General features: G+C 48.3%; 1 protein-coding gene across 1 annotated transcript in view; it reads left to right on the top strand.

The window, feature by feature from the left end:
• Nucleotides 1–22,782, top strand: part of ATRX (ATRX chromatin remodeler) — a 154,008-nt gene that overhangs the window by 66,367 nt on the left and 64,859 nt on the right. The window contains exons 11-13 of the mRNA XM_056859843.1: nt 8,630–8,760; nt 9,525–9,704; nt 19,504–19,597. Of these exons, the coding sequence (XP_056715821.1) occupies nt 8,630–8,760; nt 9,525–9,704; nt 19,504–19,597 (405 nt within the window). The remainder of the gene's footprint in view (nt 1–8,629; nt 8,761–9,524; nt 9,705–19,503; nt 19,598–22,782) is intronic.

A 22,782-nucleotide genomic window follows, 5' to 3' on the forward strand; every position in this document is an offset into this window, starting at 1 on the left:
GCACAATGCCTTTGAAGTATTTCATGGATGCAATAAATTTTTGTAAAACATATTTCTCGTCCAAGCATTTAATTTAAGAGATTAAAATTTATTTTTTTCATTAAGATATAGTAGGTAACTTCTTATTTTTGTTAATATTTTACCCATCTAATCTTCAGTCAAATATTCCTGAAGTCCCTTCATTTAAAGCTCAAATGTGTTTAAACATGATGCAGGCTTTAATATGATGGCAACATGTCTAGTTGCCACCTGCTTCTTCTAGGCAATTTAAAAGCAGTAGCTGCCCTGGTGATGTCCTGCCAGATATTTGAAAGGTGGTGAATTCAGGCTTGTTGGTCTTTGGTAGCATGAATGTGAATGTTTTAATTGGCAAAGTTCATAGACAAAAGACCTAGAACCATGGCTTTGATAACGTGAACTGCAGATGAGTGCCATTTTGTTTGGTATGAAACAGCAGAAACCATTCCTCACATTTTTATAAATAAGTATTTCATAAATGTCATTCTTGCCTAGGAAGAAAATACAGAAGGTGTGATTAAAACAAAAGCAATGTGGTCAAGCATCTGCAATCTAGAGTACATTTTAAGGCAACCCAAATTAAGATTGTGCCATATTGTGTTGGCTACATTCTTGTCCTCTGCACTTCAATATGTTGTTGGCCATAATTTGAATAGAACTGAGGCCTTTAGGCTCCAGGGTACACCCACCTGGCTGTATTTCCCTTTCCCCAGTTTGTAGCACTTCCTCAAACTTATGTCTTCCTTGCAAGAGGGAAAATGGATTTATTTTTGAAACAAGAACATTTTGGTTATAATTAACTCCCATTTTTCTTGATAGGTCTTAATAATGTAAGAGACTGAAAACTTATGTAACTTAATGCAAAGTTTTATTAGTTCTAGGTGGTGGTATGGTCAGAAATTAGGTTCCTCGTATCGCATTTTTTGCATAAGGCTTAGCATTGGATATAGTTAGATGTCTCTTAAGTGCGAGATGTAGGACAGATCATTGGGTAAATGGGTTGTTGTTTCCTATGCAGTCATTACATTTTTATTAGCATCTCATTCTCCACTGAGGGAAGGGCATCTTCTGATCTTGGGTGATTCTGATTGCTTGCCTGGTGTGGCAGGAAAAAATACTTAACTTCCTGTTCCCCGCTCGCGGGAAACCACTCCCTCAGTTTTCTTTCCTGCCTTGCCAGGGAAGGCACGCTTGCGTTCTTTAGATTAGAAAACCTTTTCCTTGTTAGTCCTTTCACTCTCCTTCCTCTACTGTTATCCCCCCTTTTAACTAATCCTCTGTCTTATCTTTCTATCCTCCCTTCTACCGTAAAAAAAAGGGGGGAGTAGTTAGTTTAAACGGTAGCTATGGCGGACGCCATTCAAGAGAGGGAGGATGATTTCTTATCGGAGGGAGAGCGCGATGATGGCCACCTCACCATAGACCCGGAGGAAGCCTCATCAAAGCCGGGCAGCCGCAGATGCGGTCTTGCTGCAGGCGAGAGCCAGGAGGAATCAGGCATGGCCAAAAGAAAGCGGCCGGGAGGCACACCACAAAGAGGACACAAGATGGTGCCGGTGCCACATGAAGAAGCCGCGGGATTGCTCTGTCACGCTGAATCAGGCTTTGACAGAGCATTGGGAGAGAGAAGAGAGTGCCACAGAACCGCGGTCAGTGCAAGCGTTCCCAACCCGTTCCGGGAGGAGGGGGCTCAGTCACAATAGATTCAGAAAGAGATTTATGAGGCAGTGGGATGGGCCTTTAGAGATATTCTACAAGGCTTACAGACTCCTGGTGTTAATTTACAGGGCTCCCTTATCTCTGCCCAACGAGAAGCCCCGGGGCCCTCACAATCCTGTATGGGAAGTGATACTGCCCCAGAGGGATCCCAGAGAACCTGACTTACCAAGGCGGCCAGAAAAGCAGGTGTTTTCACTTGTAATTCCAATGCATCCTCAGATTATGCAGGGCTCTGACTTGGAGGACAGGGAAGGGGAGGGATGCTTCTTCGGATGAAGGAGTAGCCCCCACAGATAACCAGAAGACTAGACTCTTCACTAGTGATGATTATCAATCTCTCCTTAATAAGGCATTAATGGCCCTGGATCTTAAGGTTCCCCAGGGAAAACAAGAGGACCCCTCTGACCAAGCAGGTCCTGTGGGACATAAGGATTATTTTCCTGATATTTTAGATCAAAGCATTGCAGTCCCTTTCCCAGCCTATTTCAGGAAACTTGGTATCTGAATGGGAGAAACCCACCTCTAATAGACAATTTCATGCAAATGTCAAGAAGTTTTATACTCTAGATGCCAAAACCATGGATCTCCTTAAAGTCCCTCTAGTGGTTGGCCCAATTACTGCGTTACAATCATCTGAGTTAGTGCCAGACAATGGCATGGGCACTATTAAGGATCCATGCGACAGGAAGGCTGATTTTACTTGCAGAAAATCTCATGAAGCAGCAGCGCTGGCAATTCAAGCATCAGCCACCGCATCTATATTCACTAGGGCTTCACTCATTTGGCTTAAGAACCTTGTTCAACTGGTCCCCAGTGAGAACAGGAAAGTGGCTGAAGGCTTTAGCAGAGTGATTAAAGCCACCAATTTTGACTCAATGACATTTGCAGCAAGGGCTATGGCCTCGTCTATGGCAACTAGACAGGCGCTTTGGCTTAGGGCATAGTCAGCGGGCTATAACTCTAAATGTGCAGTCATGGCCTACCCGTTTCAAGGGGGCCTACTAGTGGGAGATGCCTTAGACAAAATATTATTTGAGACCCGCGACGAAAAGGCCATGCCGAGGTCGGGGAGGGGAGAGGGGAGAAACCCCTCATCCTTCCCTTCCTTTCGGTCACACCGCACCCTGTCTAGGACCAGGCAGGACCAGATGAAAGGCAGCTGGTCTTCCGGCAGAGCATTTTTTCGTGGCTCCAGCTTTCGCTACAACAGATTCTCCAACTCAGCTGGAAGAGGCAATGGTTCCAATAACAACAATAGGGGAGACAAACAGCACAAAAACATCAAACAATGACGCCAGACAGTAGGACATCGGGGGACGACTTCAGCATTTTCTGTCCCAATGGGAAGCTCTTCAGCCAGATACCTGGGTAAAACAGCTAATCCACTCGGGATATTGCATAGAGTTCAGAAGTCATCCCCCAGACAGATTCGTTCAGTCCCCAATGTCCCACCAGCCAGAGAAGCGAATCGGAACCCTTCAAGCAATTCAGCGCCTCCTTCAGATAAATGCAATAGAACCGGTACCCTTAGAAGAATGCGGCAGGGGTACCTATTCAATATTCTTCACAGTCCCCAAGAAAAACGGGGACTGGCGAGCAATATTGGATCTAAAATTCGTAAATCGATTCATCATAAAGAAGTTTCGCATGGAAACGCTGAGGTCCATTCTCGAGGCACTTCGACCAGGAGCCTTTCTCACATCCATCAATTTAACAGAGGCGTACCTGCATCTTCCGATTCACCAAGCTCACAGGAAATACCTGCGTTTTGCCAGCCAAGACAGACATTTTCAGTTTCGGGCCCTTCCCTTTGGTCTCGGGTCAGCCCCCCTGGGTGTTCTCGAAAGTACTGGTTACCCTCATAGCACATCTTCGCAAGGAGGGACTGCAACTCTTCCCTTATTTAGATGACATCTTGCTAAGCGCTCCTTCCAAGGAACTAGCCGAGACACACACCCAGAGAGTCATCCAGGTACTCACCCAATGTGGCTATCTAATTAACTGGAACAGAAGTTCCCTCACACCTCAGCAGCTCCTACTTCATCTGGGAGTGATTATCAATACTGCCATCAACATGGTGTCACTCCCGGAAGACAAAGCCCAGAAGATTTCCAACTTAGCAAGGGTGATTTCTCAGAAGTCCTCCGCTCAACTCATGGTCCTGGCACACCTTTTAAGACTAATGATCGCTTGCATCATTTGTGTGACCTGGGCCCGATTCCATGCCAGGCCTCTCCAGTCGCTTCTGCGTCCACTCCAATTACATATCCTAGCCAAGGAGATGATGAAGGTTACCATCGACTCACAAGTAATCTCCAGCCTTCGGTGGTGGTCCAATCCAAGCAACCTGATGAATGGATTGGAATTCTTTCATGAGGAACCCACTCAGATGTTTACCAATGCAAGCCTGGAGGGATGGGGTGCCACCCTGGGTCCACACATGGCCCAGGGCACCTGGCTAACTCAGGAGAAATTGCTTCACATAAATGTGCTAGAGATCAGGGCGGTCTGCAAGGCTTTGCAGGCCTTCCATCATCACCTCAAGGGTCATCATGTTCTGGTCCACACGGACAACATCTCCACCAAGGCCCACCTAAGCAAACAAAGTGGTTCCAGGTCGTCCAGACTCCACCGGGAGGTGGTCCCCATTCTAACGTGGGCGGAGAAACATCTCAAATCTATCAAGGCAGAACACATCAGGGGAATCTAAACAACCAGGCAGACTGGTTGAGCAGACAACACCTGGACGAAGCCGAATGGGCTCTGGACAAAGCAGTGTTCCTACAAATCACTGAGAGACTAGGCAATCCGCTAGTGGACCTCTTTGTGTCCAACACCAACAACCAGCTGCCGAGATTCTTTTCCAGATTTTACCATCAGAAAGCGGAACAGACGGACACCCTCTTGAGTCCACGGCTGAAGGGCCGGCTTTATGCCTTTCCACCGTTACCTCTAGTACCTCGTGTAATCCGGAAGATCCGGCAGGAGAGGGCAGTGGTAATATTGATCGCCCCAGCCTGGCCTCGCAGACCGTGGTATCCGGCTCCAAATGAATTGTCCATCAGGGACCCGTGGCCCCTCCTGATCCTTCCACATCTACTATCCCAGGGACCCGTCTATCACTCAAATCCAGGTTGGTACAGGCTGACCGCCTGGCTCTTGAGAGGAAACGGCTCCTGAAGTACGGCTTTAGCCCAGAAGTAGTCTCAAACCATGTTAGAGGCACGCAGGTCATCAAAGAAAATAATCTATAACTGTACCTGGAAGGCATTTGTTAGGTGGTGCAGGAGAAAGTCAATAGACCCTCTCAATCCGAACACACCACAAATTCTTTCCTTTCTCCAAGACTAAAAGCTTCCATGCTAAAACAGCAAGTGGCAGCCATTGCGACGGTAATTCCAAAACAGGATGGATTCACCTTATCTAACCATCCGCATATTAGGGCCTTCCTAAAAGGGGCAACACAAGTCTTTCCACCCACAGTGCACAGATTTCCCACTTGGAGATTGAATGTGGTGCTTTCAGCCTTGACCAAAGCTCCATTCGAATCCCTAAAAAAAGCTTCTTTGACTGCGGTGCGAATGAAGACCCTTTTCCTCATTGCGGTAACCTCTGTCAGAAGAGTATCGGAACTAGGAGCCTTGTCCATAAGCAGGGGTTTGTGCATATTCCATAAAGACAAGGTTGTTCTTAGGACAGATCCGACCTTCATCCCTAAGGTTAATACCCCCTTTCATCGGGAGCAAGAATTACACTTACCAACCTTCTGTCCATGTCTATCTTCTCAAAAAGAAAAGGAGTGGAATACACTGGACGTTCGCCGCGCCTTAAAAGTCTATATTTCGCGGACAGCATCAGTCAGGAAAACAGAGCCCTGTTCGTATCCTGGTCTCCTTCGTCCAGAGGTGCCAAGCTGTCTCGGTCAGGCATCAGCAAAGTCATTAAACAATGCATAGTGCAAGCCTACAAGACTAGTCGCATCCCAGTTCCGGAGGGCATTACTGCACATTCGGTCAGGAGCGCATCCACGTTGGCCGCCTTTGAAAGGCAATAATCAGTGGAAGATATTTGTAAAGTGGCCACATGGGCCTCAATATCTACTTTCATACGTCACTACAGAATAAACTCCTTTTCCTCAGCGGATGCGGGCTTTGGAAGAAGAGTTCTCCAACTTGTGGCGACAGAATAATCCCCACCCAGACGACAGACAGCTCCTGGAGGTCCCAAGATCAGAAGATGCCCTTCCCTCAGTGTAGAATGACCCTTGTTTACTCACCGTGAAGGGTCCTTCTCTCTGAGGTAAGAAGGGCATCTTCCCCACCCAGAAGAGGATTATGAAGACGTTGCACCTAAAAAACAAGAAAAGAAGATTAATAATAAATATAATACAGTTTTTCATATAATTTATTCATGTATTCGGACAGTTTCCTTTTTAGTTCTTATATGTCAATCGAATCATAGGCTGTTGCCACTTGGCTGTTGCCACTGGGTTCTTTAACACATGTTCCTTACCTTATTCCCTGGTACTAGTTCTTCTCCTGTTCCCTGTTCATACTTGTTTTTTCATGCTATGATCCAGCTCGGTAAGAATATAAACTGAGGGAGTGGTTTCCCGCGTGCGGGGAACAGGAAGTTAAGAATTTTTTCCTGCCTCCCCGGGCAAGCAATCAGAATCACCCAAGATCAGAAGATGCCCTTCTTACCTCAGAGAGAAGGACCCTTCACGGTAAGTAAATAAGGGTCGTTTTGTGTTTCAGCCTTCAGAGAGCTAGGTCCAAGCCAATGGCAACTAATGGTATGGTTTGCTTACGGGGCTGTTTGATTAGAGATAAAATTTCAAGAAAATTAGTTTATTCAGCTGACTAAATTGTGAATTAAAGAATATATGTTGGGATCCTACTTTTTATTGCTTATCTGATGGGATTTGTATTTTTCTTATAGTTGCTGTGGTTCATGACAAATGTTCATGCTCCTTAACATATGTCTTCATAACTTGTGATCTGCCAAGCTGGATGTAGACAGCCATATACAAGCTCACCGGTGGCTCATGAAGCTTCCCATATTTTCTGTCTACTTGGGGAGGTAGCAAAAATGAGGTTTGTCCAGCACCTTGCAAGCTGGTGGCCGGCATTCCGCTTAGTGGGTTACAAATTGTTCAGACCTGCCTTAACATTTTGAATTCCATGATGGTTTTTTATGATGATGATTTTTTTAAAATGAAACCTAATGGAGATGTTTCATTGAAAGCTAGACAAGACCAGAAGGTTGAAATGCAAGGTAGGGAGGAATGGAAAAGCCAAATGTGTGTTAATTTTTTTTCAGGAAGACCCATACTTTTTGCAGTGAATCACAAAAGAAGGAATACATATGAAGTAATCAACCAGTTAAAATTCTTCTTCTCACAATTCCTCCCTGATTTCTTCCTGCTAATAGTTCCCCCCAAATATATCTTGTAGATAAATAAATGTATCTACTTGGTTCAAGAATGCAAAATTTATCTATTTTAACATTGGATAGGCATTTTTTGAGTTATATTTTCTTTTCTGCTGAATGTTAGCCCTTATTCCCCAGTCTTGACTGCCTTGCTCTATCTGTTAAAATAAGAATGCAGAATATTTGTCACGCTTATGTCTTCCAAATTGGATGCCTCCCAGTATTATATGCAAATCTTAGCCTCTTTTTTTTTTGGCCTGTTTTGGCATGGCAACATCCTTGTGCCACACCAAGAGGTTTGTGAGACCGGGGAGTGGGGGAGGCACAGGCAAATTCTCGAAATCCAGTGGCAGTGTGAGGAACTCCTGGGGGCTGAAACAGGATCCCTTCTCTGCATGTTTGAAATTGCTCACAAATGGTAAATTCCTTTTTGCTGAATTACAAGCAGGCCACAGTTCATTGTAAATGAGCACTCGGCTCGCCTGGCAGCAGCGCAGGTCTTTCGACAGGTCGGTCCATTGTACGCCCTATAACAGACATGACTGCACTGAGCAAGGTTCTAGGTTAGGATGTAGAAACTAGCAAGTTGCTTACTTTTCCAAATATTCATAAAATGATTTCTCATGCAATATACGTCAGTTGTTGGTGTTTTCATAATGCTCTACAAATAGTTGTTCTTTTTGAAGTCTTCATGCCAGACAGCATTTGCCTGGACAGCTGTCAAATACAGCATGCTATTTGAATCTGCATTTTGTTCCTTAAATCTCTTGCAATTTTCTACTGTAATAGGTGATGTTAAAAGTACAGATTATTTTTTTAACATAGCATATTCTGGGTAGACCACGGATTTTTGGGGGGGTCTAAGCTTGTGAGAAAAGGCCAGTTTGCCAATGACAGAGACATTTAGGTGCTTGTAGATTGTGACCTAGATTTTTTTAAAAAGTACCACAAAACTTGTTCTTTGTGCCCAAAGGGGCTCTGTGCCCCCCTCCCAGCAACTTCAAAACTTGTTTGGGGTTGCTAAAGGGGCTTATAATAGTCATCGAGGTGTGTCACAACAGTCTCTCCTGAAGTCATGCCTATAGCCTATGCCCTATAGTGCTTCTGCCCCCCTTAAAAAATCTAGTCATTGGGAGACCACCAGGACTGATGTGAGATTCTGGTATTCAGCTAAATGTACAGTTAGGATGATGAAACAGGGTAAAGCAAATGAGGCAACATCTGCAACAGAAATGCTGTAGAGTTCTCAAAGAGTTATGACATTATTACCTCCCTCAAGCAGGCTAATGCACCAAGGGGCACTTCAGTTACCAAGGTGTTTTGTTTCCATCCATTTAATATTGCACAGTTTTAAGCTATGAGGACTTGCATTATCCACCTATACAACAACATTCATCATGTATTCTATTTTTATTGTTGAACCAATGGAATACATCCCTTTTTTTGTCTTGCTTCAAAGAATTGCCAAGAAAATGCTTTTAGAAGAAATCAAAGCCAATCTTTCCTCTGAGGAAGATGTTTCTTCTGATGAAGAGTCTGACGATGGGAAAAAGAAGACCACAAAGCCAAGTGAAAACCGGGGTGACAATGGTAAGCTCCAGATAGCAACACAGTTTTCTGAATCCACTGTAATGTCAAAGCATGTGCTTAGTTATAGTTGTATCAACAGTACATGTATTACAAAATCTGTGACCTCCTTAAACACTGAACCCACATGGCAAGTTAGTGATGAACACATTGCACCTGCTCACTCTCACATTCTACTTTATTCAATGAGCAAGTAAATTGTGGAATTCACTGCCAGGGGATGTAGTGATAACCATACACATAGATGGCTTTCAAAGGGGGTTAGGTGGATTTGAAGAGGAAAGGTCCAGCAACAACAAGCCATAGTTAGTAAAGGCTATAACCCTCTGAAACCCAGTGGTGAGCACAGCATCAGGGGAGGGCCTTGGCCTCTATGCCCTGTTCTTTGGCCTCTAGGGCAACTAGTTTCCCACTGTGTCAAACTGTGTGCTGGATTAGATGGACCATGAGTCTGTTCCAGCATGGAGGTTTTTATATTCTTATATCATTTGAATGACAATGAAACCTTCATAGCGTTGCTTAATATTCTGTGACTTCCTCTAAACTATAGCGTGAATTCTTACCACCAGAGTAATATTAACATGTTAAAAATAAGTGAGACACATTTGTTTCACAGCTGCTGGGTTTGCTTATAAGTCAGACATAATGCAACTGGTACAGTGTTGGGTTAAATTGACACACCTCCCTGTGATACACTGAAGTAAGTTACTTCTCCAGATGACAAAGCGAGAGACCTTGTACTGTCTTTTTCTTCCCGTCTGTAACAGAAGAGAATGAACAGGAAGATGACTCTAGCTCTGATTCAGATGTCGAAGAGGCTAAGAAATCTAAATACAGACACAGATTACTGAGACATAAACTGACAATGAGTGATGGAGAATCTGAGGAAGAGAAAAAGGGGAAATCTAAAGAAGCAAAAGAAGTGAAACGCAGAAATAGAAGAAAAGGTACTATGTTTGAAGTGTGTGGATAGGCAACACACTGTCCATTTGGCAGTGGATGATGTGAAATTTGAACAGGGTTTCCCCCCAGTAAATTTGGTTGTCTGTCTGTGCTTGGTCAACAAATGAAATTAATCCCTATATACAGAACTACAACAGAGGAAGAATTGTAGAGTACTGAATCCGAGATCATGCTGTTACTTACTTCTTTATCTCTATGACACCAGGTGATCCAGTGTTAGAAATTATGCCCGTTGTGTGTTGAATCAGAGTAAAATCATTTCCATCAATAATTGTTTTTATTCGTTTTCTAAATCCTTATTCAAATCTTAATTCAGAGATTCTAGTTGCGAGACAGCTTGTCTGCTATCAGCATGTGCTGTTTTTCCTGTAATTTTCTGTTGAATCACTAAGGTTGTTTATGCATGGGTACTTTCACTCACGTTTGCCCCCAGTCTGTCTCTGTTGTTCCTTGGAGTTCTGCATGAGTTTTCCCTCCATTAGAGATGACCTCACTGCCAGCCCTCATAAATCCCGGGACTTCCTGTTCCTCTGTTAACCTGATTCTTCCCTCTCCCCTGAGCTCAGCCCAGCATAAGGCAAAGTGTGGGACATGCATGCTTGGTTTCTGTCACAGCCAGTTACAAAGCAGCATATAAAGAAGTGGGGATTCAAATGATTCCTGCTTCCTGGGAGCTCTTTCTGAGCAGAAGAAAGGCTTTTTAAAACCGAGGCTGAGATTTCCCCCCCCTTTCAGATTGCTCCATTTTTTGTTTTTTGTTCTTAAAGTGCTTTTTTATGCAGCGATTGGATTTTTTTGGGGGTGGAATTTTCTCTCACAGTACAAAGTAAGATAATTACAAAGTAGCATTTAAAGGGGTGGGGAATTGATTTGAGCTTGGAGACTGCTGATGCATAGATTCCCAACAGGAAAATGTGGGTCCAGTGAGCAACGAACCTCAGGTGAAACTCCCATGCATACACAACCTAAATCTAATAGTGTACTGGCTGGTGGGTCATGAAAGCCGAGCAGCAGGGCCACCCCTATGCAAAGCAAAGGATCTGTAGCTACTCAAGGGATTCCACAGGTTTGCAGAAAAATATGATGATGTAAATTAACCCCCCAGATGGCCTGAATACGGCCCCGAAGGAATGGCGTGTTGAAAGCAGCCAAGTGTCCTTTTGAAGGAGGAGAACCGGGGGGAGTACGAGGGAGGGTTATCTTGCGCAGGCCAATGAGAGGTTACTGTAAGCTCTAAGCTCGTTGACAAATCCATAAACAGACTCCATAGGCAGGAAATCCTAAGAAAGCTGATTTATTTGGAAATACACAACAAGTTGCAGAAGCCAGAAAACTAGAAGGACTCTAATGGGGGTGCAGTCTACAGAGGATCGTATATATAGAAGAAAGGCTACAAAGTCAGGCCACCTCTGGTTGCTAGGGCAACCCTTCAGTTCCCTCAGACATTAGACTATACATACTACTCTCAAAACATTAGCATGACAGCATAACAGTCTCAACCTTGGGTTAGCACCTGGCTAAACCACAGTACTCTGTTCTCAGGCCAGGCGGGTCCTGACATTCTGCCCCCCTTAAGACCTCCCCCCACCACTACCGGAGCGGGCTTGTCAGGGTAGGATGCATGGTAGCGACGCACAAGTCGAGGGGCGGAGACATCCCAGCTATTCACCCATTCATCATAAGCAGAACCAAAGTGTTTTCAACGAATCAGGTATTGAAGTGTCCCCTGATGAAAATGTGAATCCAGGATCTTGGACACTTCGAAGTGTTCTCCCCCCCCCCCCACCATCTGCGGGAACTCGGGAGGAGGTTCAGGATGCCACTCTGCTGAGGGTACATATTGCTTTAAAAGACTGACATGAAACACCGGGTGGACTCTCCTTAGTGACTTAGGCAAGGAGAGTTCTACTGTGACAGCATTTATGATTCTTGATATAGGAAATGGTCCTATATATTTGCCGCTGAGTTTTCTGCATGGAAGCAGGGACCGTACGTTTTTGGTGGACAAGTAGACCAGGTCCCCCACCTTGCTTACCCAACCCGGCGACCGGTGTTTGTCTGCCTGAGCCTTGTATGCACGTTTGGCTCGTTCCAAATTTTTTACCAGCCACGGCCAGGTTGTCCGTACAGTATCTACTCATTCCGCCACTTCGGTTCTCCCCTCCTCGTTTGAGACATCCACATGGGCAATGGGTTTGAATTCCCTCCCATACACAATGTGAAACAGACTAAACCCTGTGGACTGATGCACAGAATTGTTGTAAGCATACTCCGCAAAAGGCAACAGGTCTACCCAATCATCCTGATGGTAGTTAACGTAGCATCGCAAATAACATTCCAAAACAACATTCACCCGTTCGGTTTGTTTATCCGTCTGGGGGTGAAGGGCACTTAGACAATCCTTGTTCCACCCCCACCAACTTGAGAAAAGCTCTCCAGAACTTAGCCACGAAACTAGTCCTGTGGTCGCTGATCACCTTGCGCGGAAACGAATGATGTTTAAAGACATGGGACATGAAGAGGCAGGCCAGTTTCGGGGTGGAGGGCACACCTGTTTAGAAAAAAGGTCCGTGATCACCCAAAGTACAGTTTTCCCCTTTCTGGGAGGAAGGTCCGTTATAAAGTCCATGGCAATTACTTCCCATGGCCCTTTGGGGGTTTCCAAGGGATGGAGCAATCCGGGTGGTTTCCCTGGGGTATGTTTGGCAGTGGCACAGATGGGGCAACTGCGGATAAAGGAGTCTACGTTTGATCGCATCCCCGCCCACCAAAACTGACGGCGCAGCAAATGTAATGTCTTTACAAACCCAAAATGGCCTGCTGTTTTAGCTCCATGCACGAGACCCAACACCTCCCCCCTCAACATTTCAGGCACATACAATTTATCATTTTTGTACCATAAGTCCCCTTGCTTGACAAGACCAGTAGGGAAAACGTTTGACGACTGTTCTGATTGGTAACCCCGAATAAGCGTGTCTTTGAAAGAGTCAGGTAATCCTTCCAGCCCCCATTCATCGAACTCCCCGTAACCTGGGCTCCTCCGCTGGTGTAGGCGCGGTGTGGGGGGCGGCTGAAGGCTCTCCGGCCACTTCTGCTGGGGAAGACAGTAAAGGTGGGACAGAGGGTTCGTTTGGAGGTTGCTCCTCTGCAACCTGTGGGGATGTGAGCTCCAAGCCCGGGAGCACAGCTGCCCTCCAAGGTTGTGTTATTTAGAAGGTTGTTATGACTGTTTGCTCTCCGTTACTGTGATAACTGTAATTATCATGGGAACCAGGCTTGGCTTGATACCCAACTGTGCCTTTGGTTTTCTGTATATGTTCCATCCTGCTCGTTTCCCCCCCCCCCCCCATTAGAGTCCTCGTAGCTTTCCCTGTAAGTTCCTGCTACTCACCTTATGCTTCCCAAATAAACCAGCCTCTTAGAATACCCTGTCTGGACGTTTGGTGATTGGGATTCAAGTCTGGACATTTGGTGATTGGGATTCAACAGGTGAACTCAGACCTTACATTAGGACTCTAATCCCTCCTTTATTCTCGTTTTGTTTCTTTTCTTTGTTTTGGATTTTGGGGGAAATGAGTTTGAAGCCTCTTCCATAAGTTCTGCATGGCGGCAGCGGCTGAGTTCACCTGTTCCCTTGGAGCGAGGGATGACGGGTCGTCCCAGGAAGGGAGACCCGGGACAGTTACAGCCAGAGAAGTGCTTCGCCAACTCCTCCAAGAGGAGGTGAGGATACAGACCCTGCGCGCCCGAGAGGAGGCTGTGGGAAGGGACTTCCAGCGATCCATCCTGGAGGGAGAGTCCTTGCATTGGGTCGCAGATGTGGAGGTGGATCCAAGGTGACACCGAAGCCTAGACAGGAGTCCCCGAACTCCGCAGTGGAAGGAGTCCTGCTGGCAGCGCAGTGCAGAGAGTTTGAGGGGCAGTAGGGACAGACTATTGGATTGGTACTGCCGCGTGAGTGAGAATGCAGCCAAAGGTAACGAATCTCTCCTGGAGGGCTCCGATCCCATACCCTTATCCCTCATGCGGGAACGAGTGGGGGTGGCAGGTCCTACTCAACCCCGTTTTTGCCAAGAGATCAATCGATCGTTTGCTGAAGCGGTCGATGCCCGGGCCGCCAAGCTGGAGGCGCTGGTGGCCGCGCAGGCATCCGGAGCGCAACCCAAGAGTCCGGCAATGTCTGCCACGGGTGAGGGGGACTGGACGTTACCCTCCTTTTTTGACCTTCCGAGCAGGGAGGCCACAGACGAAGTCCAATGTCTATGGACTCAAAACCAGGCGTTGCAGGAGCACATGGCTCGGATGCAGAATCAAGTGGATTTAATGTGGCAGGACTTAGGCGAGATGCAGCAAGTGCAAACTCTTGTACTGGCCCCGCTGCCGCCTGGACGACCAGGTCAGCCTGGAGTGCTGTTCCAATCATCGTCAGGTGGGTCGAGTGGGCCTCTGCTCCACTCCCCCCAGCTCCACAGCCAGGATTACCCCAGCCAGAGGGGCTCCGGATGGGAGCATCAGGACTAACTGGAACACCCCAACCAGGGCTGGGATTACCTGGGGCGCCAGGACAACCGGGGGTGCCGCCGCCTGGAGGTTTGGTGCCACGGCAGCCAAGGGGGCCGCACCCAGGGGTGTGGGGGCCGATGCCTGCAGCGCCGGGACTACCGGGAACGTACATGCAACTGTGGCCACAGTCCTTACCTCCACCGTTTGCCCTGCCAATGACTTATGATGAGTCTGATAAAACTCTTCCCTGCTTTTTGCATCAAGTGGATAGCTTTATGAGGGAACAAGGGCATACCTTCCCCACAGAAGACAGCCGGGTTAGATTTGTCTCGTCCCTCTTGGAAGGCGCGGTGGCGGAGTGGATGATCCAATAGTATGATCTCCGGGCCCGATCGGTGCGGAGTTTGAATGACTTTATGCGAGCGCTACGAAGGCGCTTTGACGACCCATTCAGGGGGGGAAAGGCAAAGACTGCCCTTTTGCAACTACGCCAAGGACCTTCATCGGTCCAAGAGTATGCTAATGAGTTTCAACGACTTGCAAGCAAGATTATGGACTGGAGTGAAGCCACCCGACTCCAATACTTTCGGGAGGGACTGCACCCTGAGATTTTGTATTAGGCATATATGCAATGGATCTGGCTTGTGGAAGAGGTGGAAAGCCGCCGACAATCTCTTTCCCTGGTCAGGCGCAGAGCAAAGGAAGGGGGACAAAGACAAGGTCGTACTGCCACGAGAGTGCCACTCAATCACACGGAGACAGGTCACACCCACCCCGGAGAGGGCCAAATGTTTCCGAAAGGGAGCCTGCCTCGTTTGTAGTGCTAGAGGCCACTCTACCGCGACCTGCCCGTCACGTCAGGAACGGGCTGTCCCACCTCCTCGCCTGGAGAACGCGCCCCGGAAACATGGGAACCGACGCAAGAGCACACCGGGGAATGGCGCCGCCGATCCGGGTCAAACGGCCCCCACCGGCCGCCGCGTTGAAGAGACAGACCTGTCCTCTGACCCGTCGGGGTTCAGGATTACAAATGCTGCCGTCCCGGGCGGGGACAGTGCAGTCTCATCAGGGGGCGACAAGAAATGGATTTCCCCAGCATTAAACCTGAATATAACTGAGACCCGGGAGCAGCTGAATAACCGGGGATGTGTGTCTGTGGGGGATGGAGCACCACTGCACACCCCGGCTCCCAGCCGACCCGTTCCTTCGCTGATGGTGAGCGATGTGGAGGAGACTGTTTTCTTGGATGTAATTTTGCAACATTATAAAGGCGGTCCTCAACTATCGGTTAAGGCTTTAGTAGACTCTGGGTGTGCGCGCACTTTAATCAATCAGGACACCTTTAAAGCCCTGAAAGTAAAGGCTGTATGTCTACCCCAGCCCATCCAATTTGCCCAAATGGATGGCAGTAGTATTCGGGGGGGGGCAGTGGATCGGCGCACTGGCAGGGTGGCCATGGGAATAGGCCATCACTGGGAACAAATCCACTTTACCATAGTACCGGGTATACGCTACACAGTAGTGTTAGGGGTGAATTGGCTTAAGGGACACAGCCCCTCCATTGATTGGGCGGCACGAATAATTGAATTTGCTCAACCACAATGTGAACTATACCGCCGAGAAGTTGCCGTTAAAACGCCTGCCCTCGTTTCAGCAGCTTCCAGCCTCTCCCAATTGCCTCCTGAGTATCTGGACTTTGCAGACGTCTTTAATGTGACAGAATGTGACGTTCTGCCCCCCCATCGCTGGTCGGACTGTGCTATTGAGGTGGTGGGGGATGGCAAGTTGCCTAAAAGCAAGATTTATCCAATGAGCCCGAAAGAAAAGACGGTACTCAGAGAGTTTCTGGACAAGAACCTTGCTCGAGGTTTCATCCGACCTTCCACCGCACCCTATTCTGCTCCTGCTTTCTTTGTGCGCAAGAAGACAGGTGATTTGCGGCTCTGTATAGACTTTCGCAAACTCAATGCAGTCACCCTCACAAACGCCTACCCCATGCCTCTCATCTCCGATTTATTGAGCCAGCTAAAGGAGGGACACCTTTTCACCAAACTAGACTTGGTTGAAGCGTATTATCGAGTGAGAATTCGGGAGGGGGATGAGCGGCTGACTGCCTTTTCCAGTTGTTTTGGGATGTTTGAGTACCTAGTGATGCCCTTCAGGTTGAAAGGCGCCCCGGGGGTTTTCATGCAGCTGATTAACGAAATCCTGCATGACTTGCTGTTTAAGGGGGTGGTGGTTTATCTAGATGACATCCTGATCTATTCCAAATCTTGTGAAGAACACGTTGCCCTGGTATGGGAGGTACTGCAACGCCTTAGAGCAAATCAATTCTGTGCCAAAGTGTCGAAATGCGAGTTCCACCAAGACCAATTGACTTTCCTTGGCTATTTAATTTTCCATCGAGGGTTAACCATGGACCCTGAAAAGGTGCAAGCAGTAAAAGACTGGGAACCGCCTGCAACTCGCAAGCAAGTTCAAAGGTTCTTCGGGTTTGCCAATTTTTATAGAGGGTTCCTCCCCAACTTCGCTCAAATTGCCTTCCAAGAGGGACAAGACAAATCTAACCCGGCTGTCTTCCGTGGGGAAGGTATGTCCTTGTTCCCTCATAAAGCTATCCACTTGATGTAAAAAGCAGACCCATTGAAAGTCACTTGCAGGTCCCCATGCAGGGCAAACTGGGGAGGCAAGGGTTGTGGCCACGGCTGCAGGGGCGTCCCTGGTAATCCCGGCGTTGCGGGTAGCGGTCCCCCACCTCCGGGCGGCTGAAACGTTGGTGGAGCGGGCCCCCCCGGCTGTGGCCACCCTAGCGGACCTGGCACCGGCTGAGGTGCCCCGGGTAGTCCTGGCACTGGTTGCACGGGTACTGGTCCTGGCAGTGCCGGCGCGGTGGGTAGCGGCCCCCCGCCTCCAGGCGGTAGTACTGCTGGTTGTCCCGATACTCTGGGCGGTGGAAATGCTGGTGGAGTGGGGGGGCCCGCTCCGGGCGGAGACCCCCCTGGCTGTCCCAAACCTCCAGGCGGCTGCACCCCCAGTTGCCCTGGCACCCCAGGTAATCCTGGCGCCGGTTGGGGTGCTCCAGGTCGTCCTGGCGTCGTCTGGACGGGCGCTGGCTGAGCTGGCATGGGACCCTGTGCAGGGAGCTGCCAAGCGCTTTGCCACTGTTCGAACTCACGGCACATAACATCCAGTTGACCCTCAATTTGGGCTATTCGCTCCGTGAGGTCCCGATTCTGCCACTGCAGAAGTTGCATTCTGTTCCCAGCTCCTTCAACCCGCCAACCTTGGGGAACATCGCAATTTGTACTCCTATCCCCACGGTCTCCCTCTGGGATACTGTGTCCCCACACTGTGGCAGTCGGCTCTAGCCAGCCGCGCCCGGCGAGCCGTGAGACCTCTCGGGAGTTCATAAAATGTGGGTTCAGGGTAAGGACCAGGCCTCTTCTCCCACATCCGGGACCTCGGCTTGCATTCCCAACGCGGTCACCATTCGAGCGGCTGTAAGTGCCTTCGCCAACTCGGCGGCCCAGACATCGGCCACTACTGCTGCACAAAGTTGCTCAGCCTCTTGGCACAAATGGGGTCGAACCGGGCTCGCCTTCTCAAACTGTTCCATCGGGAGGGAGAAGGGCGCGGGACCAGGCCCCTCCAGGAACGTCTCGTCTCCAAGACCCGTTGCCGCATTCTCTCCCGCATGACGATATCAACCCAGCAGTCTATCTCTGCTACTCCTCACCCTCTCAAAGCTGCGCTGCTGGCAGGTCTCCTTCCACTGCGGGGAATCCCTGTCGAGGCACCGGAGCTGCTGTAGAGCCGACTCCATGTCCGCTGTCCTGGCCCACAGCCGGGTCAGTGGAGCAGCGTCCTGCTGGGTACCCTCTCGGATGGCAAGCCAACGGGTTTCCTCCCGGGCTCGAACCACATCCTGGTCCCTGCCAGAATGTAGACACTCACGGTGGGAAAACAAGAAACTAAAATAAAAAAGTTAGAGATTAGAGTCCTAATGTAAGCTCTAAGCTTGTTGACAAATCCATAAACAGACTCCATAGGCAGGAAATCCTAAGAAAGCTGATTTATTTGGAAATATACAACAAGTTGCAGAACCCAGAAAACTAGAAGGAATCTAATGGGGGTGCAGTCTATAGAGTATATATAGAAGAAAGGCTACAAAGTCAGGCCACCTCTGGTTGCTAGGGCAACCCTTCAGTTCCCACAGAAGTTAGACTACACATACAACTCTCAAAACATTAGCATGACAGCATAACAGTCGCGACCTAGGGTTAGCACCTAGGGTTAGCTAAACCACAGTACTCCGTTCTCAGGCCAGTCCAGTCCTGACAGTTACTGAATCTGGTAAGGTGCCATTTTGAGGAATAGGTTCAGATTTCCAAATTGTCCCTTTGAGTTCCTTGCAGCCTTCAAGCTTGTTTGACAATATTGACCAGGGTCCAAAACAGGTCCCCAATGTGGTGCCCACCAACATCTCACCTTGTTCTGCTGAGTTTTTTCAGAAAGTGGGTGGTGCCAGGTTGCTCAGCACCGCTTCCGATTGGCCATTGGAAACCTGATTGGCTGTGCAGATAAAAATAACATTGCTTCAGTGACAGCTGCCACCAGTGTTGGTTTTAGTCTCTCTCTGTCTCTCTCCTCATTTCCAGTGAATTTTAAAATTACCCCTCCTCTACCCTGCACTTGAACTTTGGTTGCACCCACCACCCTGTATCAGAATTCCAAAGATGCCCCCAGGCTCAAAAAGGTTGGGGACCCCTGGTCCAAAGAATTCATTTATTGAGGGCTTTCTTGACCAACTGCATAACAAGCTCAAAATCAACTTGTGATCTGTTACAGGAATTGTGGAGAAAGAAAGTGTCAATATTCCTACTGGGCATCTGCAAACTTCAGTGTGTTTAAGTAGCTTGGTAGACACTGGCTTTCATCAGTATTCAGTCTTTCAGAGGGCTTATTTGAACACAGGCAGATTGTTTACTTCCAGATTTTTAGAGTGTCGCTTTGCCCTTATGTAAAAATTTATCGTATCTTTGTTCAATTTGAGACTCTACATTAAATTAGAACAATTAATTTTTAATCTGTTTCCAGTCCGTTATCAATTGCTTTTGTCTGTCTAGGCTCATTATTAAAAGTGCAGGCATGGCCAGCAAGTGGCACTGTTCTCCCCTGTTATTCTGCCTTTTGCTAGCTTTGTGTGAAGAAGTTGGTAGATATGGGGCATCTATTTAACTGCTGACTGCAACAATTTTGATAGTCCTTTTTTTGTTAAAGTGAGCAGCGAGGATTCGGATAATTCAGAAGCAAATGAATCTGGAGTCAGTGAAGAAGTCAGTGAATCGGAAGATGACCAGCGTCCTAGAACAAGGTATGAAATGTTTGGTAGAAGTGTTGGACTTCTACCAAGTCCAAAATTTTTTTTTGTGGAAAGCAAGTACAAGAAGGTCTAGAGGATGGAAAAACATGTAATGGAGGATATGGAGCGTGAATATAAATCCACAGAGGAAAGGGAATGAATCTGGTCTGCTTGTCCCAAGAGACCTTGAGGCCTCTTTGGGCAGGAATGTGGCAAGGAAGTAGCTCCTTTTATTCTGCTTCTGCTGCAGGTGGTTCTCCATTCTCTCTCTGAGCTTCGAGGACATCTGATGAGCGGGTTATTCTGTTCCTATGATCAGGAAGAGGCAGGATTCACAGACCTTTACTTCCTGTCCCTGTGCTAGGACTGCCCCCTAACTTGCAGTTTTTCGTCCAGCCTTAGAGGGAGAAGCAGCGTCAGAGAGAGCTCTGCTGCTAGGCCTTCTCTTTGTGCACTATTCTTACCTAATTCCTCCTTTACAACATCCCGATCCTCTGTCTCGTCATATTTTTTCTCTCTGTCCCCCCGGTCCTCCTCTGTCAGTCTTCCCCCTTGCTCCCGCCCTTTTTCTGACTGCAATGGCGGCGAGCGGAGAACAGTCAGGGGAAGAGTTAATGTCCGGGGATAAGGAACAGGTCGCAGGAAAACTGTTGCGGCGGGGAAAACGTCCATAAAGCCGCCACCCCAAAGAAGCTGTGTGACCGTCTTGTCGTAGAGGTGGCAGTCCTGAAGAGAAAGCAGCCCGCGGAGGAGCCTAAAAATGGCGCCAAAAAGATGCACGCCACAGAAGAGGCTGCTACCACCCCTTGTTCGGCCCCTGGGAGTAAAGAGGGTGAGGTGGAAAAGGACACCTGTAATTCTGGCTCCAAGGGAGACTCTGCTACGGGCAACGGAGACGGTAATGTACAGGCTCCTTTTCCCCTTTTGTTGTTGGGGGGGGGGTGGCGGCTGATCAAGGCATGCTTGATTTAATGAAAAGAGCTCTCAGAGAGGAGTTGGCGCGCCTGGGTGATCCAGCCTGTAGGGATCCCATGAGGTCAAGGGCCTCCTCCCCCTCCAGGGTTTCCCTTTACTCTGAAGCAATGGATCAGGCGTCCTGCAGTGGTTCCTGCAGCCCCTGGCCAACCAAGGCAGCAAGGAAAGCTCCTACACCTTCTACTGCCAATGTCTAATGTCTCCCCAGCAATAGAGGAAAAAGAAGGAGTGTTCTCTTCTGAGGAAGAGAGGGAGGAGGGAGATGAAGGGGTTCTGGATCAAGACTATCAGTCTCGCCTGTTCTCTACTGCAGACTATCAGCCCCTGTTATGCAAGGCTTTGGCTGCCCTTGACCTCCACGAGGATGAGGACACTGAAGCTATTAAGAGTAAGACCAAATTCAGGGGCACTGAAGAATTCTTTGCCAGGGTAAAGACAAAGACTCGCAAGGTACCCTTCCCAGAGTATTTTGAGGACTTGCTACGCTTAGAATGGGAGAAACCCATGTCAAACAAGCAGGTACCTGCTTCCATTTAAAAGATGTATACCTTAGAGCCAAGGGCTATGACACTCCTGCAAGTCCCTTTAGTTGAGGCTCCTGTCACAGCCCTTCAATCACCTAGCCTTATTTCAGAAGATGGAGCGGGGAACATCAAAGATTCTTTGGATAGGAAGGCAGACTATGCCACTAAAAGAGTGCACGAGGCGGCTGCTGTATCCATTCAAGCTTCAGCCACAACTGCCCTGTTTGCCAGAGCTGGCATCATGTGGACGAGAAAAATAATCGATCTGGTCCCTCAGGACAATAAGAGAGTTCTGGATGGTCCAAACAGATTATTAAAGGCCATTAACTTCATGGCCGATTCACCATTAGATTCTATGTCCTTCTCAGCCAGGTCTCTGGTAGCCGCTTCCGCGGCCAGAAGAGCTCTCTGGATTTCGACCCTGGTCTGCAGACAACGGCTCCAAGACCCTACTCCTGGGCTACCCCTTCGAGGGAGGTCGTCTGTTTGGCCCTAAGTTAGATGACATTTTGGTTGAGACGAAGGATAAGAAAAAGGCCCTTCCCAAGTACATCAAGAGGGAGGGCAAAGCTTCCTTTTCGTCTTCCTTTCGTCCCTTCAGGACATCTCCATGGCACGCCCCAGACAGGATGACAGATGCAGCAACTGGCACTCTGGCCGTGGTTCCTTTAGAAGAGGCCCCAGATTTGGCAAGGGCTCGCAGTTCTAGGGTCAGGGAGCTGACAAAGCCGGCAGATTTGCCGACAAACAAAACAAACAATGACCTCAAGTCCGGCCCGGTGGGGGGAGACTTCAAGCCTTTGCGCACACCTGAAAAGTGTCAAACTCCGACGCCTGGGTTTTAAAGGTCATCCAAGAAGGCTACAATATAGAATTCCGAAGCATTCCTCCAGATCGCTTGCTTCTCTCTCCCACGTCTCAATCTCCGGAAAAGCGAGTTCGAACCAAGTCCGCAGTTCATCATCTTTTGGAAATCCAAACCATAGAACATGTGCCTTACACAGAGCAGCGCACAGGGGTCTACTCCATCTTCTTCACAGTACCAAAACGCAATGGAAACTGGTGTGCCATCTTGGATTTGAAATTCCTGAACCGCTATGTATTTTTTAAACGCTTCAGGATGGAAATGCTGAGATTCATCATCGAAGCCTTGAGACCACAGGCTTACCTGACATCCATAGACCTGACGGAGGCTTACATGCACGTCTTGATACATCCATCATCTCGCAAGTACCTCCGCTTCACACAGGGTCAAAACCACTACCAGTTTCGGGCCCTCCCATTCGGCCTTTCCTCAGCCCCACAAACATTTACCAAGGTCCTGGTCACCCTCATCGCCCATCTAAGGGAAAAGGGAATACACATATTTCCTTACCTCGATGACATTCTGGTGAGCGCACCCTCCGAGTCTCTAGCAATACAGCACACCCAGGTGGTTCTTCAAACTCTGTCTCATCACGGATTCCAGATAATCATGTCCAAGAGCAAAGTCTTCCCGATCCAAACGATACACCATCTGGGGGCAATTATCGACATGTCACGGAGCATGGTCTTTCTTCCGGACAAGGTCGACACCATAATAACCTTAGCAAAGAGCTCCAGGTTCTCGAAAACGATCGGACTTTCAATCCTGGCCAGACTCCAAGGTCTGATAGTCTCGTGCATCGGTATGGTTCCTTGGGCCCGGCTTCATATGTG

The sequence above is a fragment of the Euleptes europaea genome, chromosome 13 (genome assembly GCF_029931775.1).
Source record: "Euleptes europaea isolate rEulEur1 chromosome 13, rEulEur1.hap1, whole genome shotgun sequence".
Lineage (NCBI taxonomy): Eukaryota > Metazoa > Chordata > Lepidosauria > Squamata > Sphaerodactylidae > Euleptes > Euleptes europaea.